Source organism: Lagopus muta, chromosome 15 (genome assembly GCF_023343835.1).
Source record: "Lagopus muta isolate bLagMut1 chromosome 15, bLagMut1 primary, whole genome shotgun sequence".
NCBI classification, from domain to species: Eukaryota; Metazoa; Chordata; class Aves; order Galliformes; family Phasianidae; genus Lagopus; species Lagopus muta.
Window position 1 is genome coordinate 13169865 of NC_064447.1, and position 20273 is coordinate 13190137.

Sequence of the window (20273 nt, forward strand, 5' to 3'; positions counted from 1 at the left end):
GGCGGCAGGCCGCGCCTTGGGGCTGTGTCACGTGGTGTGTGCTTCCCTTCACCCCCCCCCATCCTTTAATAAATAATTTATAGCGGGATCAGAACCCCCCAGCAGCAATACACGGTATTATTTCCAATGTCCACCGAATCAGTACGTGCTCAGTTGTATTTCTGAGCGCTGCACACCGCACCGCGCAGCCCGCGGGCAACGCAAGCAGGCGGTACCGCAGTGCGCGGCGTGAGCTCGGGGCGCAGCAAAGCGCAGCCCTGTCTCGCATCGCAGCGGCCGGGCAGCCGGCGGCAGTGCGTTCAGCCGCCATTACAACACACCGCTGAGACAGCGGCCAGCGAGCGCCGTAACAGCCGGCCCGGCGTCCGACTCCGTGCCGCCCCGCGGAGGCCGATCCTGCCGCTGAGTGACAGCAGCGGCACTTCCTGCGGCGGCGGGGCCGCAGCCTTTGTGTCCGCGTCTGCATGAGGGAAGGAGCCCCGCGGTCGCGGAGCAGGCAGCGAGAGGAAAAGGAGGAGGAGGAAGAGGAGCAGGAGGAAGAGGCTGTTGCGCTGCGGAAGCCGGAGGAGAAACGCCTTCATCCGTGAGGGCGGCAGAAAGAGCCACTGCCGCTCCGCAGATCGGCGGCCCAGGTACGGCCCGGCGCGCTCCCTGCGGCTGGCTGCGGGCGGTACCGATGCCTCAGAGGCGCCGCGCGGCCCGACCCGGGCTGGGGGAGGCTCCGCGGGGCGCGGCGCTGGGAGGTCGGCCCTCCTCCTTCGGGTATCGGCTGCTGTTGGGCTCTGCCCGAGCCTGAAATCCTCCTGAGACGCGAACCTGGGTTTGTGCTGGGCGGGGGGAGGCTGTGAAATGCGGGGCTTTGAACCGGTGTTTAATGACTGCCTCTGCAACTCGTGGCCTTGTGATTCATTGTACCGTTATTTGTAGATGTTGAGGAGTTGAAATGCGCTTTTCGTAGTTGCCAATGTGTTGATCCTGTGGTTAGTGTTTGCAGAGCATCGAAATGTTCCGGATTGACAGCCATAGGCAGTACTGGTCTATCTCTGCTGCTCCAAGTTCCTCTGATAAAGAACTGTCTCTTTCTTACACCATTTTCTTTACCCAGGTCTGTTTACTGTTTACGAGCCTGAAGATGGCTGCTGCTTCTTCCTGCAGTGTGGAAGAAGACGAGAGCCTGAAGGGATGTGAGCTCTATGTTCAGAAGCACAACATCCAGCAGATCTTAAAGGAGTGCATTGTAAATCTCTGCATAGCAAAACCAGACCGACCCATGAAGTTCCTCAGAGAACACTTCGAAAAATTAGAAAAGGTCAGTGATTTTAACATAACACATAATTTTCTGATTTTAAGCTGAAAAGATTGTTAAAAACGTTTCAGATGTTTGGGTGCACTTTTCTTTTTAGCTTTTGAATTAGCAAACGATTGTTATAAAACAAAAACTGTTAGAAACAAACAAATCAACCACCCTTTATTTGCTGATGGCTACCATGATGCTGTTACTGTCCATAACACCAGATTATATTTCTCATCATACTGAACTTGTTACAAGTGACCCAAGAACTTGGATGCGTACTCTGAATTATGATGCATGACATTCTCAGCTCTCATCTGTGGATAGAGCAAAAGATGCTGTTCCCTGTTCATTCTGGTGTCAGGTGAAGTGCTTTTTCCCTTGCCCTTTAAACTGAAACAGTCAGGGAACCAGCAGGTACTTAAAACCACTGAAGCCTGCCAACTTAATTTATTCCTCCTTCCTGTATTGCGTATCCTAGGATCTCCAATGAGAGATGCATTCAGAGAGATTTCATTTACTGTGGCTGTATTCAGAAGCAGTGTAGAAGGGAAACGTACTGTAAAACATTCTCAGGCAAATCTTGCCTGAAGCATATTGGTATCTTTTGCAGGAATTGCAGGTAGTGTGGATGCTGCTTTTTTAGGGGATGGGATTTCTCAAGAAGTAGATGCTCATGAGCACACAGGGCTGCAAGTTGTTGGGTGTATGAGTCCTTATTCTATAAGACACTTTATTTACATAGTTAATGTAAAAATACTGTTGTTATGTTTGAGGTTTTGGGTTTGTTTTTTTTTCTTCCTAATTAAGTGCATAACATTTGTAGGCTTGAGGTAGGAATTTTATGTATATTATTTTCCTCCTGGGAACAGAACTAGGACAAGGCAAGAACAATTAACTAGTGAATAATGCACGGAGCTGAATATTACTGATGATAGAAGCATTGTACACAACTCTCCTCATTTGTCTGCTTTTCTCTATCTGTGGATATATGCCAAATTTGTGTAGCCTGAAAATAAATACAAACGTTGTATCCAGGTGGAAATTCACAAAGAATGCCTGGAATGTTGGGTATGAATAGAAGTACAAACTTATTTTTGGTTGTATCGTGCATTGTTTAAAAAAAAACAACAACAACAAAACCATCTTTTGATTCTGCCTCTGCTAAACTCCTTAGAGCCGAGTCCCATTTGCAGAGAATTATGTGTTGAATTTCCTTTGTTATGAATTGTTATCTGGCTTAGTATATGCAATCCCAGACTCCCTGCCCAGAAGGATGAGCGCCGCTTTTGTCAAATGCATTAAAATATGCCATAGAGTTTTAGAACAAACTGCATGGCTGGTGGGATTACTTGAGTTACTCTGGGGGAGTTTGATTTTATGCACTGCAGGAACATTGACAGTTGGTGTCAGTTCCTACCCTTGGGTATTCTGCAGTCTTTTATGTAATCTCCTATTATTTCCCAAAGAACATTGGTATTCTGTAACAGAATATTGATCTGGATGCAAAAACAGAACTGCTGTGAATCACAAGAGATCGTTCAGAAACAGACAGTCCCAGGGCAGCAAATAGTGTGAATATGATGCGTAGTATGGATGTAAGCAGAAGTGCCACTGACTCCTGTAGGGCAGTCTGAGAGCTAAGCTGCCTGAGCTGAAGGCCATTAGGATGCTTCTGGAGATTTCCTGTGGTGTAATTCTTGTTCCTACAGCAGTTTGACTTCCTTGCTCAGCCATTTTTGAGGACTTTCTTGAGATTGATTGTACTGTGGGGGATTTTCTGCTGAAGGATAATACTTTGACTTGGTCAGTTGCATAATGCTGTTGAAAGAAATCTGCATCCCGGAGGAGTAGCTGTCCCTTCTCATTGAGTTGTAGAACCAAAGGGTCTTCTGCAGTGTTGTTCATCTTCTTCCTGCACAGAATTGGTCTCAGGGGAGCCGCGGTTTCTGACTGCACAGTGTCAGGTAGGAACAAGGTCAGTTATTTTTTCCAGCTGTGCAGAACTGACAAACAAAATCTTTATTTAGTGGAAAAACTATGAAAACAACGGGTTTGCGTGCAGAATCAGGGCTTAACAGTGCAAATTTGGGAACAGTCACATTTTGAATGACTTGTAAAGATAGAGAAATCGTTTAAATGAATTTTATCCTGTTTTTGGACATCACTTGCCATATTTAGTTACTCTGAGGAATCTTAACTGGATGGTGAATTTAACTGCTAGAGATGTTTGTGTGGGAATGAGCAGCACACTGATAGGGCACGTTTGCTGTTAGCTCAGCATCTGTGCTATACCTTTTTGCTCCCGTGTGGGGAGAGAGCTGAATTAGTTAATTAGTAAGAAATTGGAGGCAAAGCCTTGTATTTTCACCTACAGTGAGACTGCAGAACATTCATTGGTGTCAGACTGATCAGTGCTATGATTATATGATCAAAGGTGGAGTTGTCATGGCAGACCAAGCTAAACTTCTGCTCCACAGAAAAAGGTTATGAGTAGAACTAGCGAAGAAAATGGCGCAGAAGAGAACAGCACCTTCAGTTTATGTTCAGAAATGTCTAAGTGTTCTGGTGGAGCCATTTTGCACGCCCTGTATTTCAGTGCAGTGTCTTCGCAAGCTGAGCCAGGCACTCTGCTGCTGCCTTCTGGATCTGAGTGCTCACCTGGTTCCTTCTGTTGCCCTCTGCTCACACAGGAGGAATGCTGTCGTGCACGGGCTGAACTTAATGCCATGGCTTGCTGTGGATCAGCAGTGGTTTTTGGACTGGGCTGATGCTATATGCCTTCAGGTACCATCCAAAACAAAAGAGTTTTGGAGAACACCGAGCTGTACCATCTGAAATCAGATAAAATCAGCGAAATGAGGTTGTCTGGGTAGCTCCACCTTGTGATATTAGACAGTATTGCATACAGACATGATCGGAAAAATAAGGGCACACGTGTGACAAGTTTGCTGTAAAGTAGGATGGAAAGACTATTTACTGTTAGTAAATTAGAGTCTGTTTGTGTATAATAAAGAGTTTCAGTATTTGAACATTAATCTTCTGCAGTCTTCTGTAGTCTCTGCCAGTATTTATGTTTTGTCAGAATGCAGAATATTTCTAGAGAAATGCAATTTATAATAAAGTGAACTTTCCTGCAGGTGTGTTTCTTCTTACGCCAGGTATGCATGCACACATTTGGTATTTGGCTGGATTTTACACACTGAATGTTGATTACATAAGCTTCTAAGTATCAGGAATATGGTGTGTTGTTTTGTAAGAGAACCTTTCCTTCGTGTGTGTGCCTCATGGTAAAGTAAGCAGAGAAGAGGTGGTGATGGGCTGAACTACTGCAAGACACTGGAAGGGAAGATAAGAAGTGTTAACATGTTGCAGGAGGTAAAGGGACACAGGATGGCAAACAGTGAGGCAGAGCTACAGAAATGTAGGAAGATTTATGGCAGGAGAATTTGCCTAGATTGGAAATTGGGAATGAACGATGGTGCAGAGAGACCACAGAGGATGCAGTAGTGGCAGGTAGAGTGGAGGACAGGTATGAACTGGATAAATTAGTGGGGGTGAATGTTTAGGTTATTTTTTGTGATGCTGTGGAAGAAAAGATAGCATTTAACATCCAAAAGGCAGAGGAATGGTGATTAGGAGTGTGTGAAAGGTCTCAGATTACAGGTCTGAATGATCTGAAGAGATTATAGAGTTGTCTGCTGTGACAAAGAAAAGGGTGGGTAAAACATTTAAGACCTCCCAAATTCAGTGATGGAATCAGTGAGTCCTGGGCTTCCAAAGGAGAGGTTTGCTGTTAATCATTGTGTCATTCCCCAAAAATGAAGGCATGCTGTTACAGACCTTCCTGTATTGACAGTGTTTCCTCTGGGTCAGTTCCAGTGCAAAGAGAGATTAGTTTACTGGTGCATGAGCTACGCTTTACATTTGTTGTGGATGAAATGAAAGCAGATTCTAGGCCTCAGTCAGAAGACACTGTGCTTGGGAGGTGAGAGAGGGGGAAGAAAAAGAAAATATTTAATTTAGAATGTGCTTTGTGTTGTTCCTTTTGAACACAGAAGTTGTAGGAAGCGGATCGGAGGTGGTGAGCTGTGATACCTAACAGCTGACGTGCTTTTAAAGGCTTCCTGGAATCCTGTTTTAAAGCTGTGCAGTGATTTGGAGCCTTGTCAGATGCTATCCTTCCATGAACTTAAACACTGTGTTTCCAGACAGTGACAAAGCCTGAAAGGAACAATGAGGAGAGGAACTACTGAAAGTGACTTTCTGTTTGGAAATGCTCCAGCCAAGAGACAGGAGAGCTGTCGGTGTGTGCTCTTGAGCAGTAGGCTGAAAGGAAGGGTAAATCTGAGAACTTGCTTGTCATTGTGGTTGCTTCTCTGGTGTTTAAAACATTAAAAACTCCTAAAAGCATTAATCAGAAGAGGCAATGACCCCACGCACTGAGGACAGCTTGCTAAATTCCTGTGTTTTATACACCAGCCTCTTGCAACACCACTATGTTAGCCAGAGGGGAACATTCAAAAGATAAATGGGTCACTGCTACAGATGTGTGTGTTAGCTCTTTTTGCTTTGAGTTTGATGCAAAGGCGGTATGTTTTCTTTCCAATTTATGGTTTGGTTGGCATACCTATTGAAGTCAGCTGTGGTATTCCTGTTTCACAATTCATCTCCACCAGAAATCACAGGGAAGTCTTTTGTGCACAGCTCCAGCTAGGTTTTTAATCAGTCACAACACGACTTTCATGGAATTTGGTTAGATTAGGTGTTATTGTAACACAGCAGGGCTGGTTTGTACCTTTGGGGTGTGATGGTCTGTCACTGTGCTGCACCATAGCAGTGACTGCAGGCTGCTGTTCCAAGTCACCAGATTGCACAGGCACTGCCTTGGGCCTGTAGGCATTGCAGGGGGTTCTCACTGCTGAACCAGCACTGAAAACCAGGCAAAGCTTGCCCAAAATGGCATGGGCTGTGTGTACGGGTATCTGCCTCAGACCCTGTGTTTTGGAGAGCCTCATCCTGTCTGCTGCACGAGTCAGGAGCAACTCTGCTGGCAGCAGTGCAGCAGGTGAAGGGTAGAGTGAGGAGCGAGGTGCTCGCTGCAGCTTGCTCGGAGGTTTGTCACTCTGTTTGCTGTTGACTTCCGTGTGCTTTCTGGAGTCCCTCATTTTAAAATGGACATGATTGGGAAATAAGATTTCTCTGCCATCGTGAATTATCTGTGTGATTCGAATAGAGTGAGATGGCTTGTTGTCATGACAACAAAAGATGGTGAGGTGTTTACTTGAGAGTGAGGTCTGCACAGGCGTCCACACCAAGCTGTGCCTGATGGCTGTTTGAAGAACTGTTCCTCCTTTAACGTATTTGCTGTATTTGTGCAGTTCCACCCCAGGATATATGGAAGATGGCTTTGTGAAAGCTTAACCTGGGATACAGTGTGTGCTTTTCTTTTCAAAAGGCACTCTTTAGCTCAGTAATGGAAATCTTACCTAGCCTACAAATAGCGGCATATGGAAAAGGCAGTCAGTCAACTATCTGCTGTTTATATAAAAGGAGTTTGTAGCGAAGAGCCTTCCTTTTAAAATGAATCATATGGTAACTCACTTTTATAATCCTTTCATATCTTTTCTACTTTAGAAGGTATTTGGGTTTCAGAGCATGCTTTGTGATATTAATTTTTATCTCATTGAACTTGCTTTCTTGCATAAATCCGTGCTGGGGCAGAGGAGATATTTATTAATTCCTTGGAAGTGCCTTCATGCAGTGTGTGCTGAAGAAGTGTCTGTTTGATATTTGAATGTGGCAAGCTCTTGCTTTTCACTCTGAGCGTGTATTAAAGGAGCTGTGCAAGAGCTGCATTCCTCTAACTGCTTACTGACTGCTCCTTGTTACAGTTACCTTTTAGTGTACTTTCAACTGCTTTCTGCTCTGAAAAGTCTTCTTTACCTTTCAGTTAAGCTTATGAAGAAGATGTGTTTGGTTTTGTTTGTGTGGTATAAAAACACAATGTTAACTGTAAAGAGATACAGAAGCTGAAATACTGGTGACAGTATTTCAAACTCTTCAGTCGTAGTTTTGTTTTTGATGGCTGGGTTTTAAATGCAATGAAAATAAATAGTGCACATATGTTTATCTATCATGTTTGTATTTCTGCAAATGCATAATTGTACTAAGGGAAGCTAAGGGTAGTCAGAGAGGAGTTGTGCATGGGGAAGAAGTTGATGAGAGTGCTTAAGTAGGGCCTGCTGAGTCATTTTTTATGCATTCTGTGCTATTATCTGAAATTTGAATTGGAAATGGAAAAGTTCCAGTAAAGATTTAATACATCTGAAGTCAGCTTGTTTGTTGGTTTTGTTTGTATACATCATCTAACTCAACTGTGCTATGGTCCAGGAGTTGTAGTTTAGCAATCCCCATTAAAAAAACAACAAAAACTGATACCAGAAGGAACTCGGCATTTTCGCAGGAGGTCAGGGCCTCACCTCTCCAGCCAGGTCCATAAGTGTTATCTCAGTGCCTGTTTCTCAGATGTTTTAGTAGTCCCTTAATCAGAACGATAATGTGGGGCCTGTTACTTTGAATTATGCAGCACAAGAAATACTACTTTGCTGTTTATTTCAACTGCCATAACGCGTTGAAGGTCGGTATGAAAGCTCCTGAAGTTGTTGATGGGGGCAGTGTTTGTGATGGTGCAGAAGGAAGCTGGAGTGAGACCAGAAAAGACAAGTGGCGTGACTGGATTTGTCAGACATTTGTAAACATCGGTGGCAAAACAGATATTAATCATTTGTTTTTCTGGCAAGCTTAAAAATTGTGAACTTTTGCCAGTTTTCTGTACCACTCTTTTGTGGTGTCATACCTGATGAGTTAGCTGTAACTCATTTCCTGTGACAGTAAGACCAACTGGCCGTGTTGGTGATTTGCCACATGTCTGGTGCTGATGCTCTGAGGTCCTTCCTCCTCCACTGACTCCATTTACTAGCTCAAATCGCTGAATCTCATCAGAAATTAGTTATGTCCAGGTTCTGGTATTGCTGTCAAAGGGAAATTGGCTTTGCTGGCTGTGCAGGGGCCTTAGCACTGCTGCGTTTTCTTTTTTCTTTCACACAGCCTGCAACTCCACTAGTGTGAGTTCTCAGCAATACTGGGGCTGTTCAGCCAGCAGCCTGACGAGTGCTGTGTGTGTGCGTCCATAACACAGCTCTGAGACTATCAGGGTGTACCTCATGTGTATGGTAAGGGAGGAGGTGACAGCAAATAAATCACTGGATTTATTCATCCTACTGCTGGCCAGGCAGGATGACTGATCACAATGTTCATATCCCCCACAGTTTCCTTTATGGGACAAGCTGAGGACTGGATGCGAGATCCATCCTGTGGCCCTTCTCCCTCACCTTGAGTAGGGTCAGAGGAGGCTGGAATGAATGAGCCAGGGCACTGGAGAGGCGGTAGAACAACCAGTGCTGCTCAGGTGTAGGTTTTTGGATTTCTACAAAGGACTTGTGCATTTTATGCCTGAAAATGTTATAACTATGGGTAGCTGTGTTTGTATGAGCTCTTCAGAAATCAGATAAATCAGTGTATGAATTGACAGCATCCTGTGTCTCTCACATCCTTCCTTGAAGATTTTTCCCGCTCTTGTTACCATATTTTCAGGGACTCCCCTTTGTGCTTAACTCTGTCCTCCAAGGATGTGGTATTTGGAGGATAACCTCCCTATTGGCCAGCTGGTGCCAAGCCAGCCATCGTTTCTTGCAGTCCTCTGGAGCCTACCTTGGATCTTGCTTGCTTGGAAGTAGTCCCATTAGTTATAAGTCTGTTACATGGTAGAAATTCTGGAATAGGGAACCTCTTTGTTCTGTCTTGCAGTAGTGAGCAAAGCAGAGCAAGATGAAGGAACACATCTAACATGTTAATATGTGACTTCGGGTATGTTCTCTGTACAAGAGACAAAGATATGTAAAAGCCAACTGAGCAAGGAACAGCTGTGGTGTTGGAGAGTTAGCAAAAGAAGTTATTCCTTTTCTTTCTCAGCCAGAAGTAGCTGCAATGAAATGTCTGTGATTTATAATATATTGGTTTCCTTTAAGTGTAAAAGTATTGGACAGATCAAGTACTGGAGTGATGGTGCCTGTATACACATTGGAGTTGGTGTCAGTCTTTCAAGCTGCACATTTTTAATTTTCTTTGACCAGTACTTCTGTGCATTTCCAAGCATCTAGATGTAGAAATGAAGTAGTTGAGAGTAGTATGAGAGTCATAGAGGAAGCATATTGAGTCTTACATGGGTAAGAGATGTTTCATTTCTCTCTTTTTGCCTTGCAGGAAGAATGCAAACAGATACTGGCTCGGCAGAAGTCCAGTTCCCAGTCTGATTCCCATGACGATGAGATTTCTCCTCCGCCTCCCAACCCAGTAGTAAAAGCCCGACGCAGGAGAGGAGGAGTCAGTGCAGAGGTGTACACAGAAGAAGATGCTGTTTCTTATGTTAGAAAGGTAATGCTTTGTCATGTCCCTGCAGGGCGATGAAGTGACTTGTATTCTGCTTATTTTTAGTGCTTAGAAGCACCGGTCAGCTTGTAGAGTGTCGTCCTCATGTCAGCAAAGCCATGGCTTGATCGTCTTCTCAAGTACATTTGCTGCCTCTTAATGTATTAATAAAGTATTTTTCTAAGCATGTTGCTTCAGCATTCTGTATTCTTTCCTTTGTTGAGGAATGCTGCTAATCTGTTGCCTCCCATTATGGAGTAGTTAATTCTCAGCCATTACTCCCTGGGTAATGTTTCCTGTTTTGGATGGATTCTGAAATTAACTTTTTATTCCTTTTCCCAGCAGCAGGATTAGTAGGCAGTAATTGGCCCACAGCTGGAAACAGCAATGCAGATCACATTCTGGGTGCTCTGGGGCAAGGACTGCTGCAATTTTAATTCCCTAGAAACTGACTGAGTTTAAGTAATACATGATGTAGGGATGGTTTTCTGTCAGCTACAGATACTGCAAGGGATGTAGGACTAGCTATGGGATGTTTTGTTTCTTGCTTTGTCTTCTGCCATAAGCAAATGATTCCCATGGTGATCCCTGAAGCTGTGTGTTTGTGACAGAGGTTTCTGGAATAAGAAACAGAGGGAGATGCTGGAGGGATGAATTACGAAAGAAATGAAAAAGTGTAAAAAGCAAGGCAAGGGTTGTATTAAGCTATTGCAAAGAGAAGGATTTTTAGCTAACAGCCAGGAAGAACCGTTGGCTTGAATTCAGGCGCTGGATAGAAACACATGTGGGTCATAAGCAGCTTGAAGGATCCACTGGAGGGTGAGCTGTAGGATGAGTAGTGCTAAAGGGAAAGTGGTGAGTTATGTCACTGGAGAGAAAATGAAAGGAGATTTAGCTGAGTGACTTGAGCAAACATCTGGGGTGCTTCCATTCAGAAGAGCACTGAGATCACTGCGGCTGCTTGTTTCATCGCTTCGTCCTGAAACCAGAGAAAGCAATGTTTGTCAGCACGTCTGACACAGTGCTAACAGAACAACTGACAGAATGGGAATTTTGTTGTAAGAGTTGATGTGCTTGAAGAGAACGCTTCATGATTACTTAGAAAAATGATGTAAGGTGTTATCAAGTGATTTGTTTAGACTTTTCATTTTGTTGATGCCTGGTTGCTGTGACACCTAAGGAATCTTTCCTGTGTTTTCTGTGTCCCTGTCCCATGAGACCCACCTAAATCTCTGCCCTGTAGCTTTCATTCTTCAGATTGAGATTGAGAGAGGCTAGTCAGCAGTATTTTATCGTCAGCGAGAGCTGAGTGTCAGTGGTTTAGATTATCCCCTCTTGGTTCAGCAGCAGTAAGCTGAACAGCTAGGTTGTTTTCATAGAACAGAAATGCAGAACTGCAGGTCAGTCTGGGGTTTCTTTGATAGGAGGAAAAAACAAGGAAAAGTTACTAGCCAAATACCCATTTTGTTTAACTTAATAGAATTTAAACTTTCAGGATTATGACCAAGTTCACATAGTAGAGAATGTGTGCCTTCTCTTCAGTTAGCAAATAAAATACCTCTTTATTCTCCAGCATAAATCTTCTCACTAGCCAAGAAGCAAAATGTGAGTTTTGACCCAGGTCAATGGTCAAAGTTCCTTATGCCACAACCAGTATGAAAAACATTGTGTAATCAATTCATTTTTTTTCCTTTTCCTTGGAGAAATTTTACTCATTTTTAAAAGTAGGTTGCTTCTGAAACTCTTTGTGAGAGAGAAGAATAAGAAATGTATTTTCCTCAGTCTCATAGACTTGATAGGGTACTGCACAGCTGCCAGTACCTGCTAATTATGGTATTTTATGGCTATCTTTCTCCCTACTCATTTCAGAGCTTGCATTTCTTTTCTGGTTGTCATGTTGAGAACATCAATTCTTATCCCCATGTTATCAAAACTGTAATTTATTACTTTCTTAGTGGCTTTATATTATAGCCTAAATCTGTCCCAGTGATTGAAATCAAATTGCATCTGTTATCTCGAATAATGGAATTTTCCACAGATTTCAAGAATTACGAGGAAATACAACCAGACACGTAATTGCTCTTCTTTCTTTTCACCCACAGGTTATTCCGAAGGACTATAAAACTATGACTGCTCTGGCAAAGGCCATCTCCAAGAACGTGCTCTTTGCTCATCTCGATGACAATGAACGAAGGTATGAGGTGCTTTATGATTTAATGGATTCCATAACTTGACCTGAGGATTGTGTCAGGTTTTATCTTAGAATGGTCGTTGAAGATCAGAGCTACTCACCATTGGTTTTAAGTTCTACTAGATGGCAGCCCTCCACACACATGGCATTGTGACAAAGGATAGAATGACACACTGAAAAAGAAACAGGAGTTGAGAATTTGTGTGAACATATTTAATGATTGCAAGTCAGCTGTACCTGGTGGGCTTCCTTCTAGGATCCTGGAAGGTCCTAGCTCAAGTGATCTCAGATCCATTTGCTGTAGCTTCAGAGAGCTGAGGTGACTGAGCAGTGGGACAGTAAAAATAGAATGTGTACTAAGAGCTAAAAGAGAATTACAGGTAAATTTATTGTATTTTATTTTGAAAAACTGTTTGATCAGTAGCAGCCAGAATGATTTTTAAAACCTTGAAAATGTGCTTCTGTGTTTGTTGAACAAGTCTTGTAGCTAGGGAAGGCATTGCAGCTTGAGTTTCACTATGGCTTTAGTGTCTAATGTGTGTGACAGTTTCATAAACGATCTAGAGAAATATGGCTTCAATGAAGCCATGTGGGGTCTGTGCAGAGCTGGGTGGGTAGCTGTACCAGCTGCCAATTATCAGTGGCCCAGCATTACAGTGGAGAGATGTCATGAAGCAGGGAGCCATGTTGATGGTGATTTTCTCCATTGTTCTCTTGAGTTACCTTCATGGTGAACTGGTGTACCAGTGATGAATTTTTAAATGATGTGGAGATGAGACAGACTGGTAGAATTGAGAATTGTTTTTACTAGCAGAACATCAAGCAATGCAGTCCTTCAATGGGGCTGCGCTCATAACGCTTTCAATCAAAGCGTGCTCTCAAGTGTGCAAATTTCACTCCCTCTTGAAGCCATTTACAAGGTTTAATTACTTTGCAATCCTAATTATTATGATACTGCATTAGCATGCAGATTTCTGGTGTAATTAGGAGAGGAGTAACTGAACATTTCTTCTAGCTTTTTTACCCACAAGAGAGAATTCTTGTACAGAACTGCCAAAAATCCTGATTATACCATCTGCATACTGACATGACTGTAGTGGTAGGGTACATTTTCTGGTTGGAAAAGGCACGTTTTGGCAATATGTATTGCCAAATATGAGTATGGATGAGAGGGAAAGAGGGAAAGAAAAGCAGTTTTTCCAGCACTGTGCTAAGTGTGCATCATGGTTATGGTCTCCTAACCATTTATTTACTTGTCAGCCAGATTATCCCATTACAGGCATATGGTAGGGGGGAAGAGGTGTGCACAGGGTGCCTCCAGTGTGTGTGCTGTAGAAATGTCATAGGCTGTTCTGAATTTTTGCAGTCCTTGTACTGTGGCTTCACCAGGTGTGTATTGCCTCTGCTGTCAGAAACTTGGGAGCTTCTTGGTTTCTGGATTCTGCACTGGTGGTTATTCAGCTGTGTATCATCTCCCTCGCTGAAGTGCCACACGCAGGCCTTGAGACAAACATAGCAAGCTATTTCTCATGTTGGAAGAAAAAAGAACTCAGGGAGGACACATGCAGTCTGCTTTTGCAGATAGGATTGTGATGGACCCTTCTTTGCATTTTATTGAGCTCCCTCTTGATATCATGCTATTGCCTTTGTGGGTTTTTTGATTTTTTTTTTTTTTGGTCAGGTGTGAAGTCATCAAGTTGGAGTGTACCATTGCTCTCACTTGCACTTTGCATCTGGTTGATGCAAACAGCCAGTTCAATAAAGTACGTGGTGTATGACTTCATTTGGGGTTCTGTCCTCTTGGAATGGTGGAAAACTAGATAAGAGTATTTCATTTTCTGTGCTGCAGTGGTGACTGTGTTTATTTACTTCAGTGCTTCCTACACTGAAGGTGGTGTTGTTTCATTAAGTGTTGTGGTTGACCATTCTCTGAAGTAAAGAAGGTGTTCAGGTGGGTTAGGATGAGCTAGCAGGGCCAAGTCTTTGTTTGCAATGGTTAACTTGCACTTTTTCTTCCTGTCTGAGAAGATTCATAAGTTAATCTTTCCGGTGGCTGTCCATGGGACTTGTGCTCCATCCACTTGCTGCTTGCAGCTGTGAAGATCCTTATGTATGACATGAGCCCTTATTTATAAGCACAAAGTGTAACGTTATCTGTGTCAAATATTCCATGTGAATTACACGAGAAGTCCTGCTGAAGTCAAGGTAAAAAAAGTACCTTTTTGCACTGGTGTTCCAAATAGTTTTGTTCAAGTAGTCTATGTTTCCATTCTGTTTGCATTCATGGTCTTATTTTAGGTGACATCTTTTTATATGCCATGGTGGAACAAGGTTTGCCATTTATCTTGCAATTGCACATACATGCACACGTACATACACACAGCCTCCAGTGCAAAATTATACTGATAAGTTCAGTCACTAAGGAACTATAAATGCATAGATGCTGAAAGTGACAGAGCTAGATTATCAGCAACTCTTGTCAAAATGTACATTTCAAGAACAGCTAATAGTGTAACAACAGTGCAGCTCTGAAAAGCGATGTGGTCATCAGCTCTTTAACTGTGGTGTGTTCTAACTCTTCTCTATCCTCCTTTCTTCTTTTCAACTGCTTAAAAACTCTTGAAAGAGAATTTTAGTAGCAAACAATGAAGCGTGTTCGTTAAGCTGAGATGTAAGGGCAGCAAGATTTTTTGGTAAGAGTATAGTTTGTTATATTGTGCAAACATCATGGAGAAGCTGTGGAGATGGCCACCAAGAGGACAGCTTTCCAAGGTAGAAAGCACTCCAAAAACTTGCTAGGTATGATCACTGCCAGATCAGCAGCTCTGTGTTTGTCTGGTCCTGAGCTGTTGCTCACCGAAGCCTCACGTATGTATGCACAGTCCTTCACAACAGATTCTTGTGTCGTGGCTCTGGAGGGAACTCTTTGCAGCATGGAACAACTTCTGATACAGAAGGCAGCGCTGTGCAGGCTGTGTGCTCAGAAGAACCAGGAATTGCCCTCCAGCCTGTTCACATGTGAGCAGCCTTGAGAGCTTTGAGATGGAACATCAGTGGATTTGGACCTGTAGCCAGGTAAGATGCATTCACCCTCTTTTCATTTTACTAGGGAAAAGTGCTGTGCTGACACTAACTGCAAGGTATTTTTGGGAAATTTACTTTTTGGAACTGGTCTTCTTTGCCACAGTTTGTCTTTAACTTCTGTTGATGGCAGAAGCCATCTTGTTTCTCTGTTTTCTGTTGTGCCTCTGTTGCATCTTTGAGGCAGTACCAGTAAAAATTATTAAATAAAACACCAGTCCTTGATTATGACATTTGTACTTAATAAAAGAACTTTAAAAAGTTTGAATTGCAGATATAGATCTACTTTCTGAAAGACATGTCTGCTGTCTTTCTAATTTCCCTCCAGCATGCTGATGAGAAGTTAAGTTGATATGTGCCAAGGTTGTCTTAAGTGGCCTGCAGAATTGATTCTAGTGGCTGAATAAGTTGAAAAATTTCCTTGTGATATTACTCCTCCTAGTTTGAACATGATCTCATGGTTCAGATCCAGCTATGCTCCTATAACAGGCTGAAGGCTGTTAGAGTTTGCATAAACTTTCCCCTTTCTTTTAGTATGTGACACTTGAGAATTTTGCATATGGGACAAATCAGCAAGGCAGGGTGTATTGTATTGATGCCCTCTTGGCTTATTTGGTTTTGTTCAGTCAGCAAGCAGTGAGTGATTTCTATCTATGCAAAGACAGAATTACACCCATAACTTGGCAACGTTTTATTTCCTTTCCCACTCTTGGATTTCCAGTAGATTAACATCCTCTAAGGTTTCCTCGTTGTGAAATGGTGTATAAAGTCAAAACTAGTGACAAGGGGCTGGTTTGGTTGTCCCAATCTGCTCTAACCTAGCAGAGTAGCTAACAAGAATTTTTATTAGTTCAGCATGTAGTGATGGAGTGGAAGTACACACCCTTGGCTTTGCCATGGTGTTGGATAGTCAAGGGGAGAAAGAAGGAAGAAAGTTCATTTTCCCTCTGAGGATAAAAATAAAAGATTTCATCTCATCATTTAATTGACAGGATGTTCAGTCTGTACTGGACAGGGACAGCCATTGGGAACTCTGACCTGAAGAGGAAGAGTGAGAAGGTTTGGAGATGACCTGCAATGGGATCAGAAGTTTCTGTTCCCGGAAACAGAAGTTCCTACAGCTCACAGTAGTCGAGGAGGAGAAGGAGAAGGAACTGCAGCATAAACAGTTTGAGATCAGCAGGCATGTCAGTCTTGGTTCCAGGATGTCACCTGTGCCTGCCTGCTCTGCTGTGAATCATGAGCTGTCTTTCTGTCCCTGCTCAGAAGCTTGATGGATGCCTAACCACATTCAGAAGTGGACTGGGAAAATGTTCATCTGTATCTTTATGTAGATTGTATGTAAAATTTATATGTAAAAGCTCTGTAAAACTTGCTCATCAGGGAGTAGAGAGAGCAAGTCGCTGTTTTACATGTATATTCAGACCAATAGAGTCATTTTCCCAAGTGTTTTATTCTTCTTTGCTGCTCTACAAACAGTTGTGATGCCTGTGACAACTTTCAGAGTATTTTTGTGTTTTATTACTTGGATTAATAATAAAGTGGCTTTTTTGAACTGTAAACTGGTGTGAAAATGCTTTGGAAACAAAAGTAAGACCATTTAATGCTTTTGCTAAAATACTGAGCTTTTACAGAAGTGCAAAGAAACAACAATAAGGGGTAGGAAGAACTGCCGTCGTTACTGCAGGACACGTAGTTCTACATTGCTCGTGTGTTGTCTGCATGGCAAAGATGTCAGAGTAAAGGGCGTTTTTTACTTTCTACACTTGTTAGAGCTGATGCATAGAAATGAAACTTGGCACTTGTGCTGGGCATGCAAGCCAACCAAGAGTTTTCTCCAAGAAAGAATTGTAACTCTTTCCCCAGCATCCTCACAAGCACACTGCAGATGGAACTGCACACAGTGCTGTAGGTGCCATCATCTTGCTGTTTCAGGAAGATGTTCCACCGCCTTCTTACAGATGTTTTACGTAATCCGTGCTCTGTGATGCAGACTGCAATTGAGGCTGTTTTGTAAGTCATGATTGGTGCCAAAGTGGGCTCCTTTAGGGACACGCTGGGCTCAAGTATACACTGTTTGAAAGACATTAGAGTCCAAATTAAGATTTCCTCAGCACTGAGACACAATAACATTCTTAAAATGTATTAAGGGCTGCCACAAAGGGGAAATGAGTAATCATATGTCTCTGTACCCCGAAGACAAAACATCAGAATTAGGCTTAAATTGTACAAGATGGAAGTAAACTAGACATGTGGTAATAATTTCTTGTGGTGAGGTTACTTAAATAGATTGGAGAGTGTATGATTGCTGAGACAGGTTAGGCAACCTCTTCGAACAAAGTCTATTTTGTCCTCTGTGGATGGGAGGATTCTCAGTCGTGTTTTTGTCACTCCTGGATTCTCAGTAGTGTAGGACAGTAATGTATGCTTCCTGTTTACATCTTTTTTTTTTTTTCTTCCTGTTTTTTATGTATTTGAAGGGTTGTTGTTTCTTGTCGCATTTTCTGTTTTCTCAGATTGAATCTATTTCTGCCCTTCTTCCTTTGTAGACCAGGTTACTCAGACCACTGACCATTTTTGTTGTTCTCCTCAACTTTATTCTGTTAATCCACATCTTTCTTGTATCTTTAATATTTTTCACAGCAACAGCATATTGTTGACTTCTGCTTAGCATGTGATCACCAGAATCATTGGACCTTCTTCTACCTTGGCAGTGAATGTGCATCACGTGTTTGTGCCGTTGATTATTTTAACCCCCATGTAATACTTAGCAGTTGTATCTTTATTGCGAGTACTTTTTCAGTCCGTTTCTTCAGTTTGAAATGATTTTACATCCTTATCTTGTTTTCTGAAGTGCTTGCAGCTTCTTTACAGCTAGTTACAGATTTCAAATTCAGAAAACATCCTGTGTGCTGTCATCCAGGCCATTAATGGTGTGGGTGTGTTTTTCAGTATAGGCACAATCTAAACGTGTGAAAAGTGGTTTTCCATATCTAACAGATGAATTTTACTTGTTGTCATGTTGATCTCATATTAAAATATTTTTAAAACTTGTGATTAGTGAATTTCAAGGACATTATGATTACTATAAGCTTTATTCACTTCTGCATAATACCGTGTTTTATTAAAGCACTGGCTGCAGGCCAGCTGGAAAGCCTCATATGTGTGGAAGAAACCTAAGACGGCACCATTCAGGAGCAAGATATTTCAGAAACAGGATGCCACAGCTATGACATATTCATTACACATCCTGTATTTTCCTTGCATTTGTAACTTAACTCTTCTGTTAAAAAACAAACACGGTCTAGCTTCTGCTTCTGCTTCATATACGGCTGCAGTGTGCACAGCAGTGCAAGAAACTTCTGATCAGGCTGCATTATTATTTTTGTAGCTGCTGAAACCACATGGATGTTTAGGTAGAATATTTACTCTGCCTGTTGTTGGCATCTAAGTTGGCTGCCGCTCAAATACACCTAAACCAGGAACCTGAGGGTATGGTTTCACAATTAATTTAACCCAAAGTAACTCTGAGCTGCTACCAAAATAAGCAGTGCAGTTAGTGCCAGAGCTTGGCTGTGTGCTGCTATTGCTGCTCTCGTGCACTTGTGCAGCCGCAGCTAGCTAGGTCAGTGCTCTGGAGAGTGAGATCTTCATCCTCCTCTTGTTGGGACAATTTTCAGGTCAGATCAGTTCCCACCACCTGGTCGCAGAAATGCTTCTGCTTGCCTAAGGGAGGCAGTGGAAAGACGCAGCTGAGCGTAAAGCACAGCATCATCTCAATCTGCTTTGCATGGTACGCTGCAGGGTGGGCTGCAGCCTGTGCGGGTTTGTAGAGGTGTGAATGTCCCATCTGTGATGGAGCTCCTGGGGTTGGCTAGTTGGCCTAGTAATTCCTAGTAAAACAGATATTGTAAAGAAGAAACTGGTACATAACCTCTCTGTGAGATGTTTGTCTTGATGGTCGATCATATCAGAAGATTAGCCTGTTTTGTAAGCAGTCAGTAAGAGGAAGCTCATCTCTCAAATGAACCAAAGCGTACTAAACAAAAGCTTTCCTTCTGTGGGTAACACTGCAGTATTTTGCAGGTAAACAGTCTGGCAGCCCAGGTTTTCATTGTGCCTTTCATGCCTTGTTTATAGCTTTGATTGAGCGTGGTTTTTAAAACAGCGTGTTTAACTATGTGAGTTGTTCCGTTGACTTGCTGTGGATGTCAAAGGAATTACTCATGTGTATAAATTGAAGCACATTCTGTCTTGCTGAATTGGAGCTTGCCAATGAGGAATACTACTTAAACTGGGAGAAGTTATGGATTTTGGAGACAACAGTCGTCTGGCAGTAGTGATGGAAATGAAACCAGGTAGAATTGCCCAGCCGCTTGGAAAAGAAATGATCCAATTCTCCATTCAAGGATTAGCTGTGAATTTAACACTGACTCTATTTTCCAGTGCATCCATCTCATTTACCCAAGAATTACTGTCTTTAATTACCATTGTAGTGCCTGCAGGCAGCAGTCCTTAAATTAGTTATGCAAAGTTCTGCTCTCAGCAGTCATCAGGAGATTGCATCTGCTTTACTATCAATCCCTTTCCGGCATCCTGACAGCGTGCAGATTTTGTACTAGAGAATCCTTTTCTTGATGTCACTTCTTGGCCTGGTAGATAGGTTATTCTCTTAAACATAACTAAAAGCACACACATTTGGTATTTCTGGATATTTTTATCTTTAGAAACAAATACTGTCAGTTCGTAGCTTTTTAGGGGCTGTGATTCACCCCCAGTGTTTTGTTACACAGTTTATATTCTTCATCACAAATACTACTGGCGCCATTCCTAATGACAGTTATTTTTAAATCTGCATAAAAGTGGTTTGCATATGGGCAATATGTCACCAATTCTGAAAAACAAATTGAAAGCAGAGAAGTGATTTACCTAAATCCTTTTTAGACCTAGGAAAAATTACCTGTGACAAACAGTATTCACACATGCTTACAAAAAAATACTGAGTCTTAACTTATCTCTGTATATGTAGAATAGAAGAATTAAGGCTGCTGAATTTAACAGGCCTTCTGAAATCTGTGCTGCAGAGTATGTGAGTGTGCCTTTGTGGGTTTCTTTACACAACAATTATCTGGCAGTGGCTCTGAATTTGTATTACTCAATGCTAAGGCTTTCCAGAATTAAACACAAAGGTTGAATAAAAGAACATCCACTCTTCTCAGC

General features: G+C 42.5%; 1 protein-coding gene across 2 annotated transcripts in view; it reads left to right on the forward strand.

Annotated features, from left to right (window-relative positions):
- Window positions 1–65: 65 nt before the first annotated feature.
- The window catches only part of PRKAR1B (protein kinase cAMP-dependent type I regulatory subunit beta), an 87974-nt gene continuing 67766 nt past the window's right edge, over window positions 66–20273 (forward strand). Inside the window, exons 1-4 of one of the 2 annotated variants that reach the window (XM_048961486.1) lie at window positions 66–632; window positions 1106–1309; window positions 9617–9787; window positions 11884–11975. In XM_048961486.1, the coding sequence (XP_048817443.1) occupies window positions 1133–1309; window positions 9617–9787; window positions 11884–11975 (440 nt within the window). In that variant the 5' untranslated portion in view covers window positions 66–632; window positions 1106–1132. Of the gene's footprint in view, window positions 633–691; window positions 821–1105; window positions 1310–9616; window positions 9788–11883; window positions 11976–20273 lie in introns of those variants that run through there. The other variant, XM_048961487.1, reaches the window with a different exon arrangement.